This window comes from Ceratosolen solmsi, unplaced genomic scaffold, assembly GCF_000503995.2.
Source record: "Ceratosolen solmsi marchali unplaced genomic scaffold, CerSol_1.0 scaffold41, whole genome shotgun sequence".
Classification (NCBI taxonomy): Eukaryota; Metazoa; Arthropoda; class Insecta; order Hymenoptera; family Agaonidae; genus Ceratosolen; species Ceratosolen solmsi.
The window spans coordinates 7584609-7597076 of NW_011948424.1; the positions used below are offsets into that span (position 1 = coordinate 7584609).

General features: G+C 25.6%; 1 protein-coding gene and 1 non-coding gene across 2 annotated transcripts; both read left to right on the forward strand.

The window, feature by feature from the left end:
• Positions 1 to 1814: 1814 nt before the first annotated feature.
• Positions 1815 to 5687, forward strand: LOC105362656 (transmembrane protein 184C). The gene is made up of 7 exons (XM_011500140.1): positions 1815 to 1893; positions 2508 to 2820; positions 3590 to 3626; positions 3702 to 3979; positions 4052 to 4258; positions 4773 to 4988; positions 5336 to 5687. The coding sequence occupies exons 2-7, from the start codon at positions 2546 to 2548 to the stop codon at positions 5640 to 5642; spliced, it is 1320 nt and encodes a 439-aa protein (XP_011498442.1). The 5' UTR covers positions 1815 to 1893; positions 2508 to 2545; the 3' UTR covers positions 5643 to 5687.
• Positions 5688 to 10317: 4630 nt separating this feature from the next.
• Positions 10318 to 10391, forward strand: TRNAI-AAU (transfer RNA isoleucine (anticodon AAU)). Its single transcript has one exon. It is a non-coding gene; the product is annotated as a tRNA-Ile (tRNA).
• The last annotated feature ends 2077 nt before the right edge of the window (positions 10392 to 12468 follow it).

The following is a 12468-nucleotide window of genomic DNA, read 5'->3' on the forward strand; positions in this document are numbered from 1 at the left end:
ATATTAATTTTTGAAAAACTTACATCTATGCATTCTCATTCAATATTTAATTTCGTAACGGATATTTAATTACATTCATAGGATTTGCCAATTTTTGAAATTCATTTACAAAAGCAACTGTATGGTTGCTCTGGCAATTTTACTTTGCTTAACTAGTTTGCAAATAATTCGCTATAGTCTTCGGAATTTATCTTTAATGAAATATTAATAACGATGAGCTTTATATTCGTGAAGATTTTTCATTTCTTTATTTTACTTTATTTAAAAAAAAAAAAATTATTTAAAATTAATAATCTTTAATTCAATAAATTTCAAGAGTTCTCTCTCTCTCTCTCTCTCTCTCTTTTATCAATCAAAAGAACCAGCCAGCTATATCTTATAACGTACTTGTTTTCCGATTTAAAAATCTGAGCTCAAGTACTATATACGAACAATCTACGTGTAAATGAAAAGGATTCTTAATTATCTTTTTTAACTATGAAAAATAAAATATTTCGATTTACATATAATGAAATATATAATGACGCAATGATAAATGATTTTATCGTTTAAAGTACGATATGACTTACATTAATAATTCTGACGATTCTATCTTCTCTTGGATAATTTGTACCTGAAAACAATAAATAAAGCGTGGTAGAAAATTTATTTATTTTAACTTTCAATTCTCCTGTTCGTGACTTTCAAAGGAAAGACTAAGTCGGTCACTGTAATTTCGAGCGATTTATTCGTATCGTTTGTAGACTTCTCTTTCGATCATCGCTACTCTATGTATTCTTTTCTTCTTTTCTTTCTTTAATAATGATAATAGTAAGGTTCGAGCTTAAGACAAATTTTTCTCAGTAATTGCATTTTTTTACTGAAAGAATTAATTAATTAAAAAAAAAAAATTGATTGTTTTCGTTTTACTTTAATTGAGCATAAAACTTTTATACGATTGAAAATGCAATGTTTTCATAAATCTTTATAGTTGTCTACATTACTTTGGTATTTGTATCATCTTTGCTTTTTGTTAATATTATTTCGCTTTGGATCGCCTAATTATCTTAAATTAATTTATGAATTTGGAAAATTGCAGTGTCCTATGCCTTACATATACCTTATATTCTCGTAAATTTTAATATTCTCATTAATCTATTTGATTTTTCATTATCTCGTGAATAAACGAATAATATAAAGGAGGAAGAATTCGTGTTTAATTTTTTAGAAAGTCGAGATAAATAATTCAATTATATCGAGTGTCAAGACTTGGGTTTTAATCGAAAATAACATTGAATATGAACTCGCTATGCCAAATTATTGGAACAATTTAATAAAATATAAGTATTGTATCATATTTATGTATTAAAAATCTTTGCGCGCTCGCACACAAACGTAGCATATTAATTTTTTATTTCCTTAAGCATTGTCAATTTTTAAAGAGCATTTGTTATAATTGATCGTATAATGAATATCCATAACCGAGATTTTGAAATATGCGTAGTTATGCGAAGAAGCCAATAAATACGTAATCTCACGTACTTGTGTATCTAATGCGCGTGCGCGAGTCATTATCTGCATGTGCCTTTGGCTTTACACACCTAAGCGAAGTAAAATTGTTCGTTCTCATGTAATTATTGGTGCTATACATGCCGGAACTATACATGTATTTATTATTCTTTGTAGTTTACCTGGATTCGTAGGGTGTAGCTTGATTATGTATCGTAGCCACGATCGTAAATACCGTCATATATATATAAAACGTAACTGTAAGAATTTTGCGTGGCCGAGTGAATATATAACTGTAATAAAGATGACACAGTGCCAATTACGAGATTTATGATTAGATCGTTCAAGCGGACAAATATTTTCATCGAAGATTTAGTCTGCTCTTTAGTTCAATTCGTCTATCCAGTTAAATAGGCAAATGTGAATTTTAATGGGCAAGTTAAATTTTGTGGACGTAGTGTGTATGTGTGTGTGGTATTGTTTGTCTAATTCGATTGAGCCTTTGTTGTAATTACATTGAGTCATTCATAAATAGAGTATTATCATAATTATTAGGTTGTTTTTACAATTATCTTTAGTGATTTTTTTATATTGTCCAATGCAATATCTTGTATTAGTTATGTTAATATTATTGTTGAAAAATTTAGAAAGCAATTTATTAATAGAAATAGTACGCATTAATAGAAGTGGCATTAATTTAAAATTTTATTTTTATTTTTAAATTATTAATATTTAAAATTTTGTAGCTATGTTTTAAATTGCATTATGATTGAGCATAGAATGACGATTAGAAGGAAAATATGAAAGTTAAAGTTTAATTTGTAATCCTCTAACTTTACTGCAAATGACTTTTATTTGACCATTTTTTTTATGTTTTTATTAATTTTTTTATTAAAGTTATATTATTAATTTTTTTTCTTCTTTTTTTTTTTCTCTTTCTTTTTTTATTCAACGTTCTTCATATTATCATATAATGTTATTATATTGTTAATATTGTTTTATCTTTTCGTATAATACAGTAGGTCAAAGGGACTCCAAGAATAAAGAATAATGTGATATGTTTAAAAATTATTACTTATCTACGATGGCCACTTTCTGTCGACATTGGCGACTTTGGATATTACCAGTATTGACGTGCTTTTATGGTCTCCTCATTGTTATACTTGTACCAATCCTATTAGCTAATTCTATAAAAAATGGCTTCAAAAAGCAAGATCAAGGTGCTTTGGTCGGAGGAGCTTTCGTTCTTCTGGCTCTTCCTATTGCATTTTATGAAATTGTTCAACATATGATTTACTATACTCAACCAAGATTACAAAAATATATCATACGGTAAATAATCATTTTTAAGTTATTAATTTTTTCTTAAAGTAAATATATTGACAATGAGAGCTACTTGGAAGTAATAAGTATTTATTACATCTTAGCCATGCACGAATTTTAATTTTTGATTTAAGTCGATTTAAAAGTTAAGAATCTTTTGAAGATTATCGATACTAATATTTATCAGTATTAATAAATTTATTTCATAACCTGATTCAAATAGTAAAAGATTATGCGATAAGAATATAATATTTTCTTCTCGAATGAAACAAGTTTATATAAAACGTCTAAACTTTATTTACAATAATAATTCATGCTGCGTGGTTCCTAATTGATAAAGAGACATAAACCGCAAGTTTCATAAACATTCATTACAAAAAAAACTTTGTTATCTATAAATTCAAAATTATAATTCTTATCAATTGAAATTAAATCTATTATTATATGCAAGAAAGATTTTTTACCAACCTGATTAAAAGTAATATAATTATTATATCAAATACACTATAACTATTCGATATTGATATTATTATATTATTGTATGATTGTTAAAGTATAATATGAGATATTATAAAACATTTGTAATTAAACAATTATTGTTAAACTATTATATTTAATTTAATTTAATTTGGTTAGGTGAATATAAGATAATTTTATATTTGTCATAATTTGTAATATATTTTACATGGGTTACTGTCAAATTATTGTGTGCGAAAAAAAATGTTGGTGTAAGGTAAAGTTGAGTTTTAAAAATTGACTTCATTTTCTTTTACTCTAGTGTATTATGGATGGTACCTATTTACGCAGTTAACGCAGTAAGATTCTTATTGTCACTAGTTTAAAAAAATCTTATCACTCGTTTAAACTTATACTTTTCATTGATATTTTAGTGGCTTGGTTTAGTTTACCCAGATGGAAGTATATACGTGGACAGTATAAGAGAATGTTACGAAGCTTACGTTATTTACAATTTTATGATGTATTTATTCGCTTATCTGAATGCCGACCATCAGTTAGAGCATAGATTAGAGATTTCACCTCAAGTACACCACATGTTTCCATTGTGTTGCATTCCCGACTGGGAAATGGGTCGTGAATTTGTTCACATGTGTAAACATGGAATACTACAATATACGGCTGTTCGACCAATATCAACGCTAGTGTCATTGTAAATAATTATTTTCTCACTATTGCCTATTATTGTCTTACCGTATATAACGTATCTACTTTATTTTTACAGCATTTGCGAATTAAATAATGTGTACGGAGAGGGAGAGTTTAAAGCAAGTGTCGCTTTCCCCTACATGATTGCTTTAAATAATTTATCCCAATTTGTGGCTATGTATTGCTTAGTTCTTTTTTATCGTGCCAATGCAGAAGCACTGAAGCCTATGAAACCTATAGGAAAATTTTTGTGCATTAAAGCTGTTGTTTTCTTCTCGTTTTTGTAAGAAAGTATTATTTATGTTTTTGTAGCTTATTATAAAACATATTTGCAAATATTAAGATTAACGTTTCAAAAAATTCAGGACTAAAAGTATTTCTTACTATTTAACAGTCTGAATTTAAAATAAAAAAAAAAAAAAAAAAAAAAAAAAAAAAAAAAAAAAATAGAAAATCCGTTAGAATTCATTTTATGCTTCTACGTTAAAAATATAAACGTCCTTATATGTAAATGTACAATTTGAATATGTTACAAATAATTTATAAAGAAAATATTTCAATTAACTTATGAATATTTATACATAAGAATAAAAGTTTCAAATAAACTTCAATTTTTAGAATAAGCTGATCTAATATTTATTTATATTTTATGCGTATTCTTTAATTGACATTTATATAGATAATCGTTATTTATATATTTCATTTCTATATTATATGATATTGTGAAAGTTATTTTTATAATTGTAAATTTAAACGATTTTACTATGAACGCCAACTAATTTATCCTAATTTTCTAGCCAAGGAGTATTAATAGCAGTACTCGTGTACTTTGATGTTATATCAAATATATTTGACACGGATAATACAGCCGATATAAGGCATATATCATCAAAATTACAAGATTTCCTAATTTGCATAGAAATGTTCTTAGCTGCCGTCGCACATCATTATAGCTTTAGTTATAAGCCTTTTGTTAATTTGTCCCAAAGTCAAGCATGGTGGGATGCATTTAGGTAAATATTTATAATATAAAAGTCATATCAATTCTAAGAAATATTGGTGTATTGTGTTTCTAATGTTAAAGATGACGGTAATTAGTTGGAAGTATATTGTTAAATTATAAAAATTAAAATGATTAATCTGTGAAAAAATGTGTTATAATATATACAATTTTGTGAACAAATTATCAATCATTATTATTAAAATACTGAATTATCTGAATTTCTTCTGCACAGTACTTTGTCAATTAAAAAATATTACCAATTTTAATTGAAACGAGAAGATAAAATCTTAAGTTACGTACAATTATTCATTCCTATAATGTCCCAGAAAAATAAGTGTATTTACAATAAATTTTCAGACAAATGTGGGACGTATCCGACGTACATAACGACATTAAGGAACACTTGGGTGTAGTTGGATCTTCCTTAAGTAGACGAATACGCGGCCGCGGATCATACCAGCAGACCTGGAGTAGCGCAGACGAAAGAACTTCATTACTTCCAGAAACTTTGGTTGTCACGGCAAAAAGTGCTCCGACCGCCTCTTTTTCGGATTATCACGCCGAATCAGGAAAAAGTTCAAGTTCGAACGAATGCGTTGAAGGGCCTGCCGACGTTATTACTCCTGATTCACCTCAGAACAGCAGTAATACAATAATTACGTAGCCATCCTTCAACCTTGCTATACATATTCGCCAAAATTTTAAAATAAGAAACTGTGACATAAATTCTAGTGCAGGGATATTAAAAGAATCAACTATCTCTTAACATAAGTTCGTTTTACTTTTACTATGCAATCATATTTTTGTAATATTAACCCTCGGCTGTTTAGCTCATCAAATTCTAATCAATTTATATGCAGGTGTATAAAAGTGTGTTCACGTGCGCGAGCGCGTGCGATATATATATATATATATATATATATAATGTGCGTGCGAGTGTGTGTTTCCATAACGTAAATCATTGCTGCTTATCCATTATTTATTAATTCATGTATAAAAATAATAACGGGAAAAGATTTCACTGTCCCCTGGTGACAAAACATAAATCGTTGATCGAACAAACATGAGTTAATAAACAAATTTAATATTTAATGTGTGGCAAATCGAGTTGAAAACTTGGAGAAAAAAACAACAACAACGGATTCCTCATTCTAGCTCCCACGGAGTTATAAAAATGAATGTAGTAAAAAAGATATCTACACGTAGATTTCGTTTGTAGATCGATATATAAAATCAAAGTAAATTAAATAAAAAATAAAAAGTATGAAACAAGATAGATATTAAGTACGAGAAAAAATAAGTAATAAAATGAAAGCTGTAAAGCTTCATTGCATTATATTGTTAATAACAAAAAAATCTATTAAATTTGAAAAGTTTATTAAAAAATCTAACATCCTTATAAACATTTTATATAAATAATACTATTTACATTTTAGAACTTATTTTGTAAGAGGCGATGAAGGGATCGATATAAAGTTCTCTACTACTCTGTAAGAATTTAGATAAATTAAATTTTGTATTTGTTTTTACTATAATTTTTATACAATCTACTTATTCATTTATGTTAATGATAATCTAAACTCCTACTATCCCATAATTAGCTCCATGTAGACAAATATAATAATGAAAGAATATTTGAATTTTTCAATTTGATTGTTAAGTAGGATGTTACGTAGGAAAGAAATGTTGTATTCTTATTCAATTGTTGTAAATAGTAAGAAATTTTTTTACCTTTTCTATATAAATTGCAATGTTTATATTAAAACATTACGCTAAAATATTGGGATTGAAATAGTTTCCATTTTTTTATTAATTGTATTATATATTTTTTCAAGTTTATATTATGATTATAAACATGAAAATTTGATATTTTTGTGCTTATAGGAAATTATAATATTAACAATTATATTGTTTGGCTTATTTGATAATGTATTTATAGCTGAGGGTTAATTCTATTTTTGCTAATAAGTAATTACTTTTGTGATAACGATCTAATTTTTTAATTGTATATAAGTTTTCCGTTTCAGTAAAATAAAGCTAGAGAATTAATGCGCATAGTTGATAAGCATTTATCTACTATATATCAAAATAAAATATTCAGGCGATTTAACAATGTTTTTTTCTTAAACAAATAACGTTTAATCATATTGCATATTACCAATGATATTTTACCAAATATTGTACATACCTAAACCGTTTATAAATAAATAAATAAATAAATATATATATATATATATATATGCAACACTACGTCAATAAATAAATATATGACATATTTTGTCAGTCAAAATTTATAAAATATTAGACGTGTTTGTTGTGTGAACTATTATATAGGATTATAAGCCTTAAAATATTTGTACATAAGAATATAATCTTTTTTTGAAATTCCTATTATTTGCCTTATTTTATAAGAAAAATTAAAAAAAAAACTGTTTTTTGTATTTTCTTAAAAATGTAATAGTGTTTAATCGAGTAAGATTTTGTAGGAAAAGAACAATTGAAAAATTAAATTATTTTTTATAATATAATGAAATATAAATATTTTTCTAATTCAACGTGCGATTACTATTCTGTCTATTTTTAATCTTTATTTATAGTCTTTAAATCAGTTTTTCATAATAATTTTTTTTTTTTTTTTTTTTTTTTTTTTTTAAAACAATTTTTTTTTTTTTTTTTTTTTTTTTTTTATAAAATAACATATTATACAATAGTTAACATTTTCTTTACGTTTTTTTTTTAAATATATATTTGATATTATTAGGTGACAAATATTTCAACAAAATTTGGAAATAGAGTAACTTAATGTGAAATAGCAGTTTATAACTAATATAATATTTGTATGTTTTTTGCTTTTTTTGTATACCATTGCAGGTATGAAAGAGTAAATAAAGTGCTAAAATTTTATATACAAAATATTTATCATCGTTATATTGAACATGTCTTTAAGGCTACGAATTAATAAATATTCAATTATAATACAAGATTAATTATTTTTCTTTACAACATCTACGTTTTATTAACATTTTATACACAAAATTAAAGTAAAATATAGAGATTTTTTTTTTTTTTTTTTTTTATTATAACCAATGTATTTCTTATTGATATATAATTAATTGCGTACCGAAACTTTATTTTAAAATGAAAATTAAACGACTTGTAAATTCTGTTATTTAATAAACTAAATTTAAAATACCATATACTATTTACGTAATTTTAAGGATAAGCAAAAATAGAGTAACAATAGCCAAGATAAACCGACGATAATAAAAGATAATAATGTATATGTGTATAATATAATATTAAATCAATTTAAAAATATTACATTACACCTAATTACTGGAAATATATTTTTACGATTACGTTACATATAACGATGTAAAAGCATAGCATTTTTTCAATTTCAGATTTTATAAAACCATTTTTTGTAAAACTGAAAATAAAAATGGAAATATTTTGTTTGTATGAAAATCATAAAATGTATGTTAAATTAACATAAACAAATTCATAATTAAAATTATTTTTAATACATTATAGTATGTATTTCAAAATATGAAATTGTTGAAATCAAATAACAATTCAATACAATTCAACGTGTTTGCTCTCTCTTACTAATATCAATAAGAATTCACTTTCTGCGAATTAAATAAAAAAAAAGTCATTAAATTTGCTATCAATTAAATTATAAGCGTTATTTTATTATTTAAATGTAAACGTATGACGCATACATGTACTAAATTAATAATATTTTATGATATGTGAATTAATGATACACTATTCGATATTTCGGAAGTTATGATTCGTTTAAAAATTGAAAATGTCCACTTTTGCCATTTGTTTGTGTGGAATTTTTAAAACGATGGACTTAAAAGTAGAATAGCAAGTTTCGAAAAATCTGTCTGTCAAATGAAGAACGGAGATTCCAAGGGTCAGTAGCTTTTATTGGCGACCCAAGGCGTTTGGGCTTGACCGCGAAAAGCACACCATGAAAGTTCGGTAGCCATGGAATAAACCATAATTTTACCTAAATTTCCTAAATTTAGCAATACCCGTAAACACAATAGCTCGCGAATATCGAGAATATGAGAAACATTGGACTGACGTAAATTTGCGATTGCCGATGATAATTGTAACCAGCGCAGTTTAGAAATATATGTGTTATTATATGTAAAGTTTACTTAAAGCTTGAAAGATATACTTATTCACATTACTTTTTCAAAGCTTTCAAAATTTATTGTCCCGAATAACTGTTGATGTTTATTAGAAAATTCAGCTTTTTATCTAAACATTGATAAAGATTAATTTTTGTATAAAAATGTATCCGTTCGAGCCAAAAAGTATAAATAATATTTGTAAAAGATTATACGAGTAATAACATATTATGTATATAATGATTAATAAACATAAAATATTATTTTAAAGTTTATAAATAGGTAAAAATGATTTTTTTTTTCAACCTTTAATTATACATTAATGTCTTTAATGTAAAAATCTAAAAAACTAATGTTATGATTAAATTAAAATAATATTGTTATTATACTGATTTAATTAATGATATTTTTGTATCTAAACAAATAAAACACATAAAATGAAAATACTTTTACAACATAATTTTTAATCCCTTAAACTTTAATTTTCGGTTTTCTTTTTCTATTTAGATTGATCGAGTTTCGACGAATCGGAGTTTGACAATTTGAGGTGGAGTATTATGATTAATTATTTAATAAACAAGTGGACAGAATGATGTATTTATATTGTATTTCAAGTACAAGTGGCCAATGCATTTAAATTTGTTATTTTGCATTGGTAATTCTATTTAAATAGAATATACCATTATCTACATCCAAGATTATTAAATAATTATAACCGGTTTGATATATATGCAATCTTTTTAAAATTAAAATATTATGAAAAGAAATAAATATAATATGATGATATAATATGTTGGTAAACTAAAATTTTGGGCACCACGTACATTATAAAATAAGAATGTCCCTATTATGAAATACATTGATTTTAATTATTTATTCGAACGACTATTGATATTGTTTATCTGTAAAAAATTTCAAATTTATAAGATTTACACATTAGTTTTGTGAACACTTCATTCCAAATATAACCGTTTAAAAAAATAATCATTTTTTTTTTCTTTTTTTTTTTCTTATAATCACAATGTGAAATATATTATTTTTCTATAAAACATAAGTTACATGTTGAAATGACAATCAAAATATATTATTCAATTACGTGTATGCGAGCGCGCGCATACATTTACACAACGTACGCGCATGCATCTTATATATATAATAAGAAAATTATATTGCAAATATTGATGTCCGATTGGCCCCATAGCTCAGTTGGTTAGAGCGTTGCGCTAATAACGCAAAGGTCGTGGGTTCGATCCCCCCTGGGGCCATAATTTTTTACTTTCAAAATATAAGTTTATCCACACGATTACTTAAATATGACGGGGATCATCGTAAACGGGGACGTTAATAAAAAAATTATTCTTTTTTTTTTTTTAAATGCACAATTTTATTATATAAAGTAGAAAAATATGTAGAAAGTTTCATAAAAATTCGTAAATACTCGATTTGAGAATCTATAATTAGAAATGCCCGTACAAAAGCATATGAAACGAACAAACTATGATATTCGAAACTTTATTTCCGTTACTGAACTACTGCTTTATAAATAGACAAAATATTTATTTTTTGTCGTTGTTGTTGTTGTTGTTGTTGTTGTTGTTGTTGTTGTCATTATCTTCTTTATATTTCGTTATTGAATATTGTAATATTTCGTTAATATTAGTCGATAAAATCACATCCTTGTCGTAAAAGATTTTATTACCGGCAAGTTTTGTTCTGATAAAAAGTTATTCTCGACAGAATTGATTACCCGCTATATTATTTTATGATACACACATGTACTGTGCCTATTGGGGCTATTCTCGTCCTAATAATTACGACGAGACTTTCATTTAATAAAACGAAATGTTTATTCGCGTAGTTTGTGTCCACGTTGTTTCTTTCACGCAATCGATTCATAAACCAGGATATACGACACCGACTAACATGAAATATCCATAATGTGATACTCGTGACTAATGTATTTGGTAGCACGTGGTTATGTATGGTTAGAAGCTTATAATATAGTCGCTTCGTCTATTTCTTATTCAAATGATGTTTATAAATGGGCGTAAAAGCAATTATTTAATAAATGTAATATGTAGATGCACGCGTATGCAGAGATCTGTACATATGTCTTTCGTCAGTAATTTTAAAGATAAGATTCTCAATGATCAAAATAGCGTGTTTAGTGACATAATTAAATAATTTTGAAGACTAATTATTAACCCGTTGAATGTATATGGCTGTATTGTATTCAACTACACGAAGGCACAATCGATTGCTTTTTGTTCAATGTTGGTATGGGATGTTTTTGTGTGCCGTTTCATTTTTAGTCATTAAAAAAAAAAAAAAAAAGTATTCTAAACTGTTTTGATAAGAAAAAGAACTTCAATTGTACAAAGAACGTCATATAATATCAATATCGCTTCGATAGTTGATTTCAGTTTTTTTTAAGAATCTTCAACAGTGTGGATTCGTAGTTTTGAACAAATCATTACGATTAATTATGACGAAGCATTTATTTTGTCGTTGGCGCCTCTTCAATAAGCGAAGTTTTCAATATTTCATCATGAACAACGTGACATAATTAAATGATTACACGATAGCCGAACAAGAAATTTCTTTGGAAACGTTTTCACGAAATTAATTTACTCTCGCCAATCTTACAAATGCTTATTCGTCGTTTATGTGAATTTGAAAAGACATTTAAAAACAAAACACTGAACAAGTTCACCTCGCATAAACGCACAGTGCTGAAGATTTCTTTATGCTAGAGACATTCACGATTACTTGTATTTATTATTAAAATAATATCATTATAAAATCACGTTAATTATTTATAATATATATATATATATATATATATATATATATAATATTCATATATTTCTTTAACTTGGAAATTTGGAATTATCAATGTGCTTTTATTAAATTGTCGAATAGTTCAAATGTAGAGCAATTAGGTGATTTACTTAAACTCTTTAAGCTCAGCCTATGCACGCATATCCTATGTGTATAAATAAAAATGAGAGAATCAATTAAATAATTCGATAGATCTAGTAAATTTATTGAAATATTAATTTATAAAATTGATTTTATTTTAATATCGTTGTATTATATAAGTTTTCTTATCGGTAAATCACAACATAAAACATTAACAAAACAGAAATGCGCATTCACTAATTTTAAATAATTAAATATTTTTAATATCTATGTGTTTTAACAAAAAATTATCTTTTGTTACAAATAGAAATTTTATATTAAAATTTATTAAACAAATTTTATATTTGTATCGTCATTGGAATTTCCAAGCCTCAAGCTTTAATATCAACTAATCTCAAGCTTTAATCATCTAATAGCTAG

What these genes read in the sequence shown, in the direction of transcription:
- LOC105362656 (XM_011500140.1), top strand. Translation starts at nt 2,546, where the DNA reads ATGTTTAAAAATTATTACTTATCTACGATGGCCACTTTCTGTCGACAT. An exon ending in TTACAAAAATATATCATACG is followed by an intron (nt 2,821 to 3,589) that starts GTAAATAATCAT and finishes CTTTTACTCTAG; the next exon opens with TGTATTATGGATGGTACCTA. An exon ending in ATATCAACGCTAGTGTCATT is followed by an intron (nt 3,980 to 4,051) that starts GTAAATAATTAT and finishes TTATTTTTACAG; the next exon opens with CATTTGCGAATTAAATAATG.